We start from the raw sequence: 15,395 nt of genomic DNA, 5'->3' as shown, positions 1-15,395 counted from the left end.
GGATGTCTTATTTAGTGGCTAATATGTCAACATTTGGCAATTTTGAGAGCCATCAGTCGATAACAGCCTGCTTGGCCAACTAACAGAAGTCATTCTGCTTAATTGCCAGTTTCAAAATGTACAGACAGCCTTATCAATATTTGAAAACATTTTGTGTTGAATTAAATTTTGTGATATATATACACAGTTGAAGTCAGAAAATTACATACACCTTAGCCAAATACATTTAAACTCTGTTTTTCACAATTCCTGATATTTAATCATAGTAAACATTCCCTGTCTTAGGTCAGTTAGGATCACTACTTCATTTTAAGAATGTGAAATATCAGAATAATAGTAGAGAGAATGATTTATTTCAGCTTTTATTTCTTTCATCACATTCGCAGTGGGTCAGAAGTTTACATACACTTTGTTAGTATTTGGTAGAATTGCTTTTAAATTGTTTAACTTGGGTCAAACGTTTTGGGTAGCCTTCCACAAGCTTCTCAAAATAAGTTGCTGGAATTCTGCCCCATTCGTCCAGACAGAACTGGTGTAACTGAGTCAGGTTTGTTGGTTTCCTTGCTTGCACATTTTTTTTCAGTTCTGCCCACAAATTTTCTATCGGATTGAGCTCAGGGCTTAGCGATGGCCACTCCAATACATTGACTTTGCTGTCCTTAAGCCATTTTGCCACAACTTTGGAGGTATGCTTGGGGTCATTGTCTATTTGGAAGACCCATTTGTGACCGACCTTTAACTTCCTGGCTGATGTCTTGAGATATTGCTTCAATATATCCATATAATTTTCCTTCCTCATGATGCCATCTATTTTGTGAAGTGCATCAGTCCCTCCTGCAGCAAAGCACCCCCACAACATGATGCTGCCACCCCCATGCTTCACGGTTGGGATGGTGTTCTTCGGCTTGCAAGCCTCACCCTTTTTCCTCCAAACATTACGATGGTCATTATGGACAAACAGTTAAATTTTTGTTTCATTAGACCAGTGGACATTTCTACAAAAAGTTAAATTTTTGTCCTCATGTGCACTTGCAAACTGCAGTCTGGCTTTTTTATGGTGGTTTTGGAGCAGTGGATTCTTCCTTGGTGAGCAGCCTTTCAGGTTATGTCGATATAAGACTCATTTTACTGTGGATATAGATACTTGTTTACCTGTTTCCTCCAGCATCTTCATAAGGTCCTTTGCTGTTGTTCTGGGATTGATTTGCACTTTTCGCACTAAACTACGTTCATCTCTAGGAGACAGAATATGTCTCCTTCCTGAGCGGTATGATGGCTATGTGGTCTTATGGTGTTTATACTTGCGTACTATTGTTTGTACATATAAACTTGGTACCTTTAGGCATTTGGAAATTGCTCCTAAGGATGAACCAGACTTGTGGAGGTCCACAATGATTTTTCTGAGGTCTTGGCTGATTTCTTTTGATTTTCTCATGATGTCAAGCAAAGAGGCACTGAGTTTGAAGGTAGGCCTTAAAATACATCCACAGGTACACCTCCAATTGACTCTGATTAGCCTATCAGAAGCTAATTGGCTAATTGCCTAAAGGCTTGACATAATTTTCTGGAATTTTCCAAGCTGCTTAAAGGCACAGTTAACTTAGTGTATGTAAACTTCTGACCCACTGGAATTGTGGTATAGTCAATTAAAAGTGAAACAATTTGTCTGTAAACAATTATTACTTACAAGTTACTCATGTCATAAACAAAGTAGATGTCCTAAACAACTTGCCAAACTATAGTTTGCTTATATTAAATCTGTGGAGTGGCATTTTAAAGACTTCAACCTAAGTGTATGTAAAATCTGACTTCAACTGTATATATTCACATTATAGTGCTTTTTTATTTATTACAATGTGTTACAATTATGGTATACCTTTTATACATTCTTGGTGTTATGAATTAGCATCATCCTATGTGCATTTCCATTTATTTTTTTTTTGTATCCAAATTGATGATGTTATAAATATAACTGACATGTGTACAGATAACAGACATGTCTGATTTTATGAGCAAAGACCCAAAAGTGTCTTTATATCCCTGCTTTCCCCCTTCATCACTGCTTGACTGTGGCAAAATAAAGCAGTGTCACTTAAGAGATAAAGCTTTATTGAAAGAAACATTACATTTTGGCTATGGTAAGTAAACAGCAGTATCATCTTTTCAAGATTTGTAAATAGAAACAAATTTTGCCAACTTTTGTCACATCCCACAGCACAGTGAAGGTATATGAAGTTTTGGTCACAAACAAGGCAGCACGTTCATACAGTGAAGTCACGTGAAACTGGTCAATATATCGGTATCACCATCAGCCATTGAAAATCCCAAACTGGTCAACTAAAACACATATCCAAACCATTACATACATACACAATTCCATTAAATGTGAAGCCATTATCAGATCTTCCAATGACTCCAGGAAGCCAGAACAGAGATAAAATCACCACTGTAATCTAATCTCTGTGCACTTTTCCAAAGGGAACCTCTGGAAAAAGGCATGAAAGCACAGCCTCAAATTTTAATCCCTCAACTCCAGCCCCAGTGTATGCCCTTGTCAATCAGGACAAAGAATGAGTCTGAGTGAAAGGATTCCAGATGGATTAAAAAATATCTAACACCATCAGGTTAATCAGTAGTCTGTGTATGCTTGTGTGTCAGTGAGCAAACTGGGGATATTAAACACCCAAACAACACAGTCAGCACAAACAAGTGCGAGCTGGTAGGGATCCTGTCCAGAACTTAAATACTGCTCATTGTATCGTCGTCTTTTGGGTTTGTCCATGAAACTGAAGGATTCGAATTTGGTGGTCTCAGAAACCGCTCCATTATAATTACAGAATAATACATCACGTCTGCTCTATTGGCGGGCTTGAAAAATATCAGAGAATCTTCACAGATTTTAAACAAAGATTACACATTTACACATTAATTATTTAATAAAACTTTTTGCCACTCTCCGAGCCTCCCCTGACATGCTCTAGCACCCCCTGGGGAGGTGCGCCCCACACTTTTAAAGGATTGTGTTCAATACCACTGTAACAGGGTTCAATGGAAAGGAGGAGGTGGGCATCGGACGAAGCATCAAAGTAATGTTTTTAATAAACTTAAACACAAAAACACAAACAGCTTCACACATCTCTCTCTCTCCCATCTGCCGCTTTCTCCTCTCCCTAAGTACTCCCGCCACCACTCGCTGGAACGCGAGACCGGTGCGGCACGCAGGCGAAAGTCATCCGCCACTTATCTTCCAGGCCTTGCTCTGCACTTATCTTCCAGGCTCGGCTCCGCCCTGCTCACCACATTCATATTACCTATTTTTTTGTTGTATTGAAATTGGTATTGAGAATTGTGAAATTTTACTGATATTGGTACCGAATACAGAGATTTCAGTATCGTGACAACCCTATGAGCTGGAAAACAGGATTGGCAATGTCAAATGCAATCTATGAGAATGAGAGTAAATGTTTGATTAGGCCTGTCGCGATTATTAAATAATCATCTGATCATGGTTATTTGATCAAAACAATTATGCACTTTAAATTCCAATCACGTTTAACTGTCCAAATAAGGGAATGAACAGCACGTTTGAGTGTCTCATTCAATTGAACTTTGACCATCACATTGAGCCACACCACGGACAGCACTGAGTGCAGCTCCTGAAGATTGCATGAAGATTAACCACTTCAGAACCGGACTTGAAGTGTTGTGATGCACGCGCCATCTGCAGAGATTCGCGCCAAACTCCAGCAAAGTACAAACGAGCATTTTATTGAATGCGAAATGCTCTGGTTTTACTTTAATTTAACAATCATGTAATGGCAAATGTTATTTGTCATTGTGGGTTCATACATGCAGTGTTAATGACACGAAGTGACAGAGGAGCACTGATAGAATGATAGACAGGATGAAAGAATGAAGAAACACAGAAGCTCATGTGAAATTAGGGCTTGTGGTTTTAATCGGACAGCCTTAAAGTAATGTATGAAAGTGAAGAATTTTGGATATAAATACTTATCTATTGCCCAAATAAATATAATAGGGTTGCACCGAAATTTCAGCAACTGAGAATATTCGGCCGAAACTGCAAAAAAAAAAAAAAAAAATAAAAAATAAAAAAGTTTCGGCCGAAATAGTTTTGGAGGGCCGAAACCATTGACCGAAACTGTGACGTTTAATTAGCGCTTCTCCGATGACACATTTTGACAGTGTCAGCGTCTCCTCCCATTTCGTGCACACAACGTGGTTAAGCTACAACAGGTAAACATGTCTGCAGTGTTGATGTACTACACCGGGAGCAAAAAGGATGCTAAAGTAGCAATATGTAAAAATTGTTTGGCTAAATATCGAGAGGCGGCTCGTTGCCAAACGACCAAAACAACTCTTGGAGGCTGTCAGCAGGCGATTTAATCAGTCAGAATCCGAACCCTTGTACTGTATCACTACCCTTACTTGATCCGCAATACAAAGATCATTACTTTGATTCTGGTATAAAGCAGCGGGCACACAAAATGATCAAATCTGAAATTGATTTGATGGAGACCAAAGACATGGGACTCAGTGGACTGCCGGCTGAGGATAATGGATACGGTGCACACAACACAGAGACTTCTCCAATGTTCAAAAAGGCCCATACAATGGATGAGGTGCGCACACCACCAATGCTGTACGACATGTTCTACGAGATCATAAAAGAGAGCAACCCAAATACCAGACTGACTCCGAGTGCTACCGCGCAACAATTTGATTGTTATATTGCAGAACCCCCCCCATCCCCAGAAGCGATAGCGCTCTTGCGTTTTGGAGTGCAAATCAAGGCTGCTTCCCACACTTGGCACGGATGGCATGCAGATATTTGTCTGCCCCCAGCACAAGCGTAGTCAGTGAGAGACTGTTTAGTGCAGCATCTCATGTCATTGATGAGAAAAGGAACCGCCTCTCCTGTGAGAAAGCAGAGAAGTTAATGTTTCTGAAGAAGAACCTGCCACTTTTCCTGAAGAAGTAGTACATTGAGTTATTAGGCTACCTAAAAGGCCAGTGATACCTATGAGTTTACCAACTGAGCTTTTTGTTTTGTTTTGTAAGGCCTTCAAATATTATCAATGTATTCTTTTTTCACAAGGAAGTGGAAAGACATTCATAGAACATAAAAAGAAAGGCAAATTTATTTTATCAAATTAAATTTGTTTTAAAATAGAGAAACGCAGTACTGTGCAAAAGTTTTAGGCACTGGTGAAAAATGTTGCATAGCCACAAATAGTTTTCATTCATCAATTAATGTAATGCAAAGTCCAATAAACATAAAAAAAAGCTAAATCAATATTTGGTGTGACAACCTTTGCCTTCAGCACCAATTCTCCTAGGTACTCCTGGACACAGTTTTTCTTGGTTGTTGGCAGATAGGAGGTTCTTAGCTTCTTGGAGAATTCGCAACAGTTCTATCTATTTAGGCTCTCTCAATTGCTTCTATATCTTCATTTAATCCCAGACTGACTCGATGTTCAGTAAGGGGTCTGTGGGGGCCATGCTATCTGTTATAGGGCTCCCTGTTGTTCTATTCTAATCTATTCTATTTCCAAAATTAATGTTTGGGAGTCCAAAATGTATATTTCCTATTGACACACTAAAACTGAAGATATACATAACTATCTTAAGATAAAAGTTTTTGTGAAACATCTTATGTGCCTAAGACTTTTGCACAGTACTGTATATCTATTTTTTATGTACTGAGTTTTATTTGATATTTGAGGCCTAAATAATTAAAACTGTTATGAAGTGCACAGTGTTCAGAAATAAAACTCCACTTTTCACCATTGTACTGTATTTTTCTTTTTGTAATTTTCTCATTGATAAGCTCAGAAGCAAAATTCATTGACTAAATTAATTTAAACACATTGCCACATAAATGATCAATCAGTAATTACCCAAACTTTATTTTTGGTTTTCGGCTAAATGAAAACTTTAATTTCGGTTTTGGTGTTTCGGTAAAAAATGCATTTCGGTGCATCACTAAAATATAATATAATAGCTGTTCAGGTTGGCTGGATATTTTAAATATTATTTTTAATGCCATTCATAAGTTTTTAAAGCCTTAAAGGAAATCACGTAAAAGTTAAATATGAATAAATGACTTCTTAAGGTTTATGAAGCACACACCTGTTACAAAAGCATGACAATCTGTATGACAATTAATCATCATAATTGTGAAAGCTCTAAAATGGACAATTAATCATAATAATCTTCATAATAATGAGAGCCCTAAAACAGAAAATGAATCATCATAATCAGAATTATTTGTTTGACAATTAATCGTCAGCCAAATTTCACAACCGTGAAAGCCCTAACGCTGATAAACAAACATGTCACTTTTCCATTCTAGTGCCGACAAAAAACAATGGTTTTACCGTCTGTTACCATCACTGGCACTGCCACAGCACTCTTTGTAAGGGAGATTATAAATACCATTAAATCCAGGCAATAAAGTTTAAGAGCTGTATAGCTAAAATTCGTCAGCCTGGCTTTGCAGTTTTTCCCTGATATGGAGCAGAATGGAGTCCAAGGGCAGGGCCCTCTATGGGAAATTTGAAGTGGAAAAGCCACAGCTAAATTAAGAAAAACTGCAGATCCTACAATGAGCTCATGACTAACCACAGGGCATAAAGACATTTACTTACACATTCTGAGAATCTCTTTTTTAGCCTATGTGCCCTTCCACCTTCAACTTACCTCTTTCTCACACTTAAAAGATGTTTTGCTGTTCGTACTGTAAACAATATAAAGGCTAACACAACTCGTACACCCCACTGATCTATCTGTTCCTCTGTACGCAAACATTCCAAACCACAGAATTAAATTAAGTGATGTATGATGTTGAGTTGAAGACGTAATATGATGTGGGCTTTATCCGCGTGAAACTGGATATTCAATTATAAAAAATAAATGCTAAAATTGATTTTTATCAACTTTTATAAATTTCATCAACCAATTCAAAAGAGAACTGATTGGATTTTGAAATGTGGTCTGTATATGACAGATGCTTTGAAGGGTGGGGGTTGAAGAATAAGAGTGGCTGGTAAAATCAGCTGAAAAATAAAGTTGTGAATCATTCACAATAAGACCAGGAAAGTGTATCAAGATAAGTAAGATGTGTAAATAGTGTAAATTTCATGTTGGCATTAAATTAATGTTAGTTCATTAACATAAAATGTATCCATAGTTCATTTCTATGCCAAAACTATGCCATGCACTACGTATGTGTGTGTGTATATATGTGTGTATATATGTATATGTATGTATATGTGTATGTTTGTGTGTGTGTGTATATATATATATATGTATGTATATATTGTCTATTGTGTATTCTATATATACTTTTTTCTTTTCAATATTTATCTATATGTTATTCAGTTGTAATAATTTTTTAAAAGTCTTGTTGCTGTTTTTGTATTTTTGTGTACTGGAAGCTCCTGTCACCAAGACAAATTTCTTGTATGTGTAAGCATACTTGGCAATAAAGCTCATTCTGATTCAAAAGCAACATAGAGGCTCATTTACCTAAGTGGTTGGCTGGCCATGAGAACTTCCTGTTCTGAACTTTACAGACACAGGTGTATCCCCTCTGACATCTCTCTGGGACCCGTTGACAGCTGGCTGGTTGACAGACCACCATTGAGGGAAGGGCTGGGTTTACACAGCCACAAATGCCAGCAGCCCTCCTACTCTGAACCCTAAAACCAAATATTCAGCAGCAATCTCATATCTTATCACCATAAACAGATGACGAACAGAGAGTAATTGGAAAATAAAGAAACAGACTAAACAAGAAGTCACAACAGTTGATACTGCAATGGTTTCTTTTGTCTAAAGCTAAGTGTGTATATTTCCTTACTAGATCGAAACTGCACACACATACACTTTCAAGGCTCACTGCTGACAGATGTAGGGTTCAGCTGAAACTTAACTGTCCTGGGACAGCTGGAAAATAGTTAAAGTCCAAAGTCTCTCTGCTTCAAACCAAAAACCAGCTTCCCATTGCTCTCAAAATACACTCTTTCCAAAGCTCTATCCCAAGTATTTCCCTTTGACACAGCTAAAGCTCTGTCAGACTGTCACCATGTCTCAATTACAAGCCTGAGTTAATCAGTTTCACAGGAATTTATTTCTAAACAAGAAAGAACTTTGTAATATGGAATGGCAACAGCATTTTAAAACATACTGCACAAATAACTCTTGGCTGTTTATAGCATCATTCACAGAGGGAGATCTGCCTTTGTGTAGAATCCTAATCAACTTTCAGCTTAATTGTTACAGTGGTTAAACCACAACTCCATGCACTGATGCACAATTAAATAGATTTGCAGCCTCCACTTGCCAGCAATCCATTTCATTTGACAGGCGCACCTTCGTTAAGTTTTGCAACACATGGAAACATGACAGGTATGTCACATACACATAAAAGGAATGTGAGGAAGGACAATTGAGGACATGACCTGCCAACGACCATAAGATGTCAGCAGTGCTGTTCAGTTCAAACAAATACAGGTGAAAGCAACATCCTCTTACAAATGGTTAAAACATACATATTTTCTAAATGGTAAATGCTCAGCATGTGATGTGGAATCTCTGTTAAAGTAGATAATAGGGAGGTTAGTTTTGTATGACAGATAATAATTAACAGCTGGTCTCCTTCATCTCCCCCTGCCATTCTATTTGAGTGGACTTGAAAAAAAAATGTCACTCAAATTACTCCCTAACAAATGGAGCTCAATGCAGTTCTATAAGCTTTGGAGATGGGGGTTTGTATAACCCTCATGCATTTGAGTGAAGCTCTGTAACAGTCAGGGCAGTTTTATCTGTGAATAACAAGGAGTAAAATAATAGAGGTGATATCTTTGAGTGCAAGTGAAAAGTAGTTTATCAAATATACAGGACAGTCAGTTACTGTATTAAAAACGAGTGAGCCGAAACGTGCCTAATGCCCAAAATGCTGTCTAGGTCGGCAGCTCACAAAGTTCTGAGACACCGCCGCTGTTCCAAGAACAATATATCCTCAACTGACGTGAAAGAAAAAACAATCTTAAAGAAACATTTCCGAACAGACAGTCAGTACGTTGATACTCACACGTGTGAGTTCTAAACTCGTGCGTCATAAAGAGTAAACTGGCGTTGATGTGCTTTAGTTCTAAAACTGAATGAATGACGCGATAAGACAAACACTTACCTTGATTAAAGCAAGCCGACTACAAATCCCGCTACGTCCAAAAAGTAAAAGTGAATTCTCGCCGGTCGCTCACTGTAATACTGCATGCATTCAAGAGAAGCTCTGTAGCAGTTCTTAAACGTCTGTCTCGAGCTGTAATCTGGATCTTTATCTCCCGTCTTGACCACACCGCCCCTTAACACCGTATAACACTGAAAAATCTGAAAGTGTTCACAATTACAGTCGCTCACCCACTAAATTCTAAGTGGACACAATGAAAGTATTAGTACTGTAGGTCTCAAATAAAAAAATAGTAATGCTCTAATCTAGGATGAGTACCATGAGACATGTACTTAGTAATGGGTTGAGGCAAATGTTAGAAATATTACCTCCCTCTCTCTTCTCACTCTCACGACAGAAAGATTGTACCAGGAAGTTCCCATCCCACGACCAATAAAACAACATGTATTTCTTGAACTTTGGCTTCATTGTTACAATGAAAATATGAGAGTTTTTTGCAAATAAAACGGTCATTTTGCTAAACAGTATCCTATATTTTTTAATTCAGTAATGTTTACTTTCTAAAAGCACAAAGTACAGCTTACCGTCCCCACAGAAAGAAGCAAGTGCTTATTCAAAACAAAAACAAATTCGATTATGTGTGTGTGTGTGTGTGTGTGTAATTTAAGTATAATTTCAAGATTTTGAATTTTGAAAATTAATAATCTTGCCTGTGGTGTTTTAAATAAAGTAGGCGTTTCTCGAAAGTATGTCGACGTTACATCGCTCTCTACTGACAGTTAAGTAGGTATTACACTTCAGCCCTAATCCTCTCAGGAGACAGCAGCACCATGAATGAATGTAGTCCAACGACATGCAAATTTATAAATCATTGCAGTATTTAATGTAAATCTGCTATGATCAACTTTAAAGGTTTACAGCTGGCATCATTTTGGCCAAATTAACCATTCTCTCAAATTTTACTTCTCTGATCCTAATTTGATTGTCATTAAAGGGATGGTTCACCCCAAAATTTAATTCTGTCATCATTTACTCAAACTTGTTTTGGTGCAAGACTGTATGGGAAACACTTTACAAAAAGGTTGTATCCATTAACATTAGTTAACTACATTATGGACAACACTTTCACAGCACTTTTTAATCTTCTGTATGCACTAATAATTTTTTTAAATTAAATGTTGTATATGTTAACATTAGTCAGTGCATTATGAACCAACATGAACTAACAATGAACAGCTTTACATTTTAAATGAACATTGACTAAGATAAATAAATGTTGGAAAAAAATATTGTTCATTGTTACTTCATGATACCAAATGCATTAACTATTTGAACCTTAAAGTGTTACCAATGTATGGCTTTTTTCTTACGTGAAACACAAAAGGAGATGTCAGGCAAAATATTAGCCTCAGTCACTATTCACTTTCATTGTATGGAAAAAAGTGAATAGTTACTTTGACTAAAGTCACTTTTTCATCATCGGGTCAAATGGTTCTGAGCACGGTGAGCAATGGTTCCAGTAGCATTTCCTATTGAGCACGGTTCGGCATGGCATGATTACAAACCATTTTCGGTACGGATTTCTCCGTTGGCACCTGTAACAGGGTTAAAATGGGAAAGGAGGAGGCGGGAACCAGTTGAACAGTCAAAGTAATATTTAATGTAAACTTAAAAAGACACACAACACAAACACACACACCACAGCTGAGTGTGGCTCTCTCTCTCTCAACTGTCGCATACCGCTGCACTTATCCCACTCCTCGGCTGATTAGCCCGATTGGGGGCCAGGCGTGCGTAGTCATGGCCTGGTCCCGCCCTCCTCCTCGTCACACTCCTCCCTCCTTTGTCTCAGGCCGGGGAACCCCCGGCATGATGTATATCCCCCCCCCCCACCTTTCTTTTTCCCCACCTCTCTAGAGCTGGGGAGGGGGGCAAGGGGAGGGAAAAACAAAAACAAAAAAGAGAGGGAAAGGGCAAGGCAAAGCTAATGTGAGAGAGAGAGAGGAGAGAGAAAAAAATTTGCTCGCCGGTTCCCAAACATGCCGTCGCCTGGTCCTCGATCACTCCTCCACCCTCTGGCGGATGAGAGCTGCTACTCCCTGGGCGGACCGGAGCAAGTCCTCCGACCCCTGGTGGATGGAATGCCCCTCCGTGTTTTAGCAGCCAGTAGGGAGCCCCTCAACCCCTGGCAGACGGCAGCGACTCCTCCATCCTCCGGCAGACGGCCGCGGCTGCCCCTTTGGGCAGATGGCAGTAGCGAGGACTCCACGACAGTGCATCCCTCCTCCTTCCTGCGTTTCGGCACCAATGTAACAGGTAAAGGATGGGCAAGGAGAAGGCGGGAACCGGCAGAACAGTCAAAATAACTTTAATGGCTAATGCTGTCCGCCAGGGGAGGAGTCGCTGCCGGCCGCCAGAAGTCAAAGGAACCGCTGCCATCCGCAAGGAAGGGGAGGAGCCGTTCCGTCTGCCAGAGGTCGGAGGACTCGCTGCCATCTGCCAGGGGAGGAGCAGCTGTCGTCCGCCAGAGTGCGGAGGAGTAGCTGAGGACTAGCGACAGTGTGTTCAGGGATCGGCGAGCAAGGTTTTTTCTCTCTCTCTCTCTCTCTCTCTCTCTCTCTCTCTCTCTCCCTTGCTCTTTCCCTCTCCTCTTTCCTTCCCCTTGTCTCTCCCAGGGCTCCAGCAGGGAAGACATGTCGGCAGAAGGATGGCCAAAAGGGCAACATTTCCCCTCCAGGAAGGGAGGGGAGAGGAGTACATCATACCAGAGGTTTCCCTGGCCTGAATCGGGTGGTGGAGGAGTGTGACGAGGAAGAGGGTGTGGCCGGGCCGTGAGGGTGCACAGCCGGCACTGAGTCACCTAATCAGCCGAATGGGGGATAAAGTGAGCCGGGGGTGCCAGTTCGAGAGGGAGAGACACACGCGGCCGTTCTGTGTGTGTGTATATGTTGCTGTGTTTTCAGTTTGATGTTCTGTTTGATTAAAGTTATGTTGACTGTTCTGCCAGTTCACGCCTCCTCCTTGCCCACCCGTTAAAACATAGTTGTTAAAAAGGTCTTCATTTACAGAATACGACATCCACAACGGACAATTATTCAAAGAAATGTGTGATACAGCAGTTTCCTTCAGGTTCAAAGCACGTTTAATTTTTTCAGGCAACATGGAGAGTAGTTCCAAAAATACAGTATACTTTGATAAACCCTTTGGCATTTAGTTTCATTAAAAAATTATCAGAACAAAATTAACCAGTTATATCCGGATTCCAGCATTTAAAAATAACGTTTTCACTCCAGAACAATTGAAAATCACTTTGTTTCAGTTACATTCTGCTAAAAATGCATTGTTTTCGTTCCTTGAACCATTTTTAGTCCCTGATTCATAGGGCGTTTTCTGAGCATATGGGGGCCTTAAGCAAAATCATACTTGGAAGCAAGTCATAGGGGTTTGGAACAACATGAGGGTTGGTATATGATGACTGATTTTTCATATTTATGTGAACTATCACTTTAGTAGACAGTTAAATGTGTCCATTTGATTTGAGGGAGAGTTACTTATTCTGAACATTATTTCAGTCCACACACTTTGTAAGGCATGCCCTGTGAAAAGACACCCATGCCTAAACATTCCATTGTATCAATAAACACTGCTGAAACTAAATCCCCCCTGTCAAGGTGACCTCAGCCCTTGATAATCCATTAAAGTGCAGTGTAGCACTGTAGCCAGAGGGTGGAGTGATCGATTCTACTCTTGTGCTCTTGTATGCTTTGGACCAGCAAAGCCCCAACCAACATTAAACATATTTGTACCTTTCAGCATAAAAGGGAGGAAAGGTTGTATCCTGTTGACAAGGCCATGTTGGACAGACAGGCTGTTCTAATGGGTGTGTCTATTATCTTCTGTCACCGGTTGGGTGGAAATGGGCATTACGGCTATTGTTTATGGTTTTATCAGTGATTTAAGTGTAGTACAGCGCTTACTCTTTCTTATTAACATTCCTCCCCCTCACTTTCCCTCTCACGCACACACATATACACACACACTCATCAAGGGTGACATGACCTTGGCAGAAAAGTAGGAAAAGTGTGCTGTTCCGGAATTTTGTGTCATTTCCTCATCCAAGCAGCATTCCATTCCATCTGAGGTTCTCGAACTAGCATCCTAAATGAATGCGTGATTATACATATGCTCTATTTCAAGTCCAGCAACCAGTCAAACTATTGATTGATTTACATGACTATATGCAAAATCAAGGGATAGTTTACCATGAGGAAATTTAAGGCAGAATGTTAGGGTCTGAAAACCTCAGCTACCATTCACTTTCATTGCACTGGGTTTGAAACATGACAACAGAATTTATTCATTTATTTGTATTAATATTATTATTATTATTGGTGAACTAACCCTTAAATGAGGCATTAATGTAATTATTCCCTGTCTTTAAAATGTGTTCTTTGGTTAACAAAGTATACGCAAAACAGATTCTTATCGGCTAGATTCCAGCATTACACTTGTTAAGATTACTTGAACCATGAAGTGGCAGAGTTCTTCAAACAAAACAAGACAAATCATGGACAACTGTTTTCAAACACAAAAAGAAAGAAAGACAGCAGCATAGAGCATAGCTGAATTAAAGAGTTGTGACTGATAGTCTGCCAACTGTTTTCCTTTTCACCAACAAGGCTATAAAACATTTATGCCACCAATAAGAAACATTCAAACTACAATCAAAGAAAATGGCAATTTGACCTATACTTGGACATGTTTTAGTGAACACCCCACATTCCTTGGATTATATCATTATTATTACACAGACCCATCCCTCAAAATCAGATCACAAGCTGTAACAATGAAATGTTAAATATTTTTAGATTGACTATGTATTCCATCGCAATAAATATGTATTATGACCGCTTTCTCGTTCATTTCTGAGTTCTGATATTCATTCATCAGGCAGAATCTTGCTGTCATTAAATAATCCTTAAAGAACCCTTCATTACACTATAACTTGCAATGGTTGCTTTTATTTTTATTATATGCTACCATGTGCTTACAATCAAGATCTTGCTTACAGCATGGAAAATTCTAATGAACCTTAGTTAAAGGGCATGCAAAACTTCATCATACTCTGTTAAGCACAACATATCGTGACTATCACAATAAGAAATTTGTTAAGACAAGGCCAATTGGTGCAGCTGAGTGCTAGTTAGTTTTTATACACTACTGATACTCTGAAGAAGTAGCAGATATTCAAAACAGGGTCTGTTCTTACCTTGTTGCAGCTTTGGCAGTAAAACTCTCCATTTTTCCCCGGAGACAGTATGATTTCTCCAGTAGGTATCAGCTGGATCTTCAGCTCCATCATGTTGCCTGTGTGTCCCAACGTCTCTTTGACTGTGTATAGTGCCCTTCCTCACAAACAGCCACTCTGCATGAGGGTTGCTTCAACCCTCACCGGTGCTTCTGCCCTTTTGGATTGAAGAGAAAGAGGGATAAGAAAAAATTCATACACAGCTAGATGTAAATAGAGAAAGCCAATGCAAAACAGGCAGAGTGTTTTAGAATTACCTGTTGCAGGACAGAGAGTCAATGCGAGTTTATATAGATATGTGAGAGATGTCCAAGTCTCTTCCAACAGCCAGACATGCACTATAATTGATGTTCCCAGTTGCTGAGCTGCTCAAAGGTCTGAGAGAGTTTGCCGTCAGGGCTTCCTTCAGGCTTCTAGCATCCTGTCTTCGACATTCCCAGGGTAAATACCGGAGGAGCCCGCTCCATTTCCCCTGTACATACAAGAAGCAGATGCACATTTTTGCCACATACTCTCACATGTCTAAAAAAAGAGTGACTTTTCCTTTGCTAATGGCAAGGGATAGATTATCCAAAAATGAAAATTCTGTCATCATTTACTCACCTTCATGCCATCCCAGATGTGTATGACTTTCTCTCTTCTGCAGAACACAAACAAAGATTTTTTGAAGAATATTTCAGCTCTGTAGGTCCATACAATGCAAGTGAATGGTAACTAAAACTTTGAAGTACCAAAATGCACATAAAGACAGCATAAAAGTAATCCATACGACTCTAGTGGTTAAATTAATATCTTCATAAGCGATATGATAGTTGTGGGTGAGAAACAGATCAATATTTAAGTCTTTTTTTACTACAAATCTGTACTTTC

General features: G+C 39.3%; 1 protein-coding gene across 2 annotated transcripts in view; it reads right to left on the bottom strand.

Annotated features, from left to right (window-relative positions):
• Nucleotides 1–14,938, bottom strand: part of myo1cb (myosin Ic, paralog b) — a 78,677-nt gene extending 63,739 nt beyond the window's left edge. Inside the window, exons 1-2 of one of the 2 annotated variants that reach the window (XM_051665160.1) lie at nt 14,783–14,938; nt 14,487–14,682 (exon numbers count right to left, since the gene is read on the bottom strand). In XM_051665160.1, the coding sequence (XP_051521120.1) occupies nt 14,487–14,579 (93 nt within the window). In that variant the 5' untranslated portion in view covers nt 14,580–14,682; nt 14,783–14,938. Of the gene's footprint in view, nt 1–9,217; nt 9,574–14,486; nt 14,683–14,782 lie in introns of those variants that run through there. The other variant, XM_051665162.1, reaches the window with a different exon arrangement.
• Between the last annotated feature and the right edge of the window lie 457 nt (nt 14,939–15,395).

The sequence above is a fragment of the Myxocyprinus asiaticus genome, chromosome 31 (genome assembly GCF_019703515.2).
Source record: "Myxocyprinus asiaticus isolate MX2 ecotype Aquarium Trade chromosome 31, UBuf_Myxa_2, whole genome shotgun sequence".
NCBI lineage: Eukaryota > Metazoa > Chordata > Actinopteri > Cypriniformes > Catostomidae > Myxocyprinus > Myxocyprinus asiaticus.
Note: the sequence above shows the minus strand (reverse complement) of the source record. Positions and strands in the feature narration are given on the sequence as shown.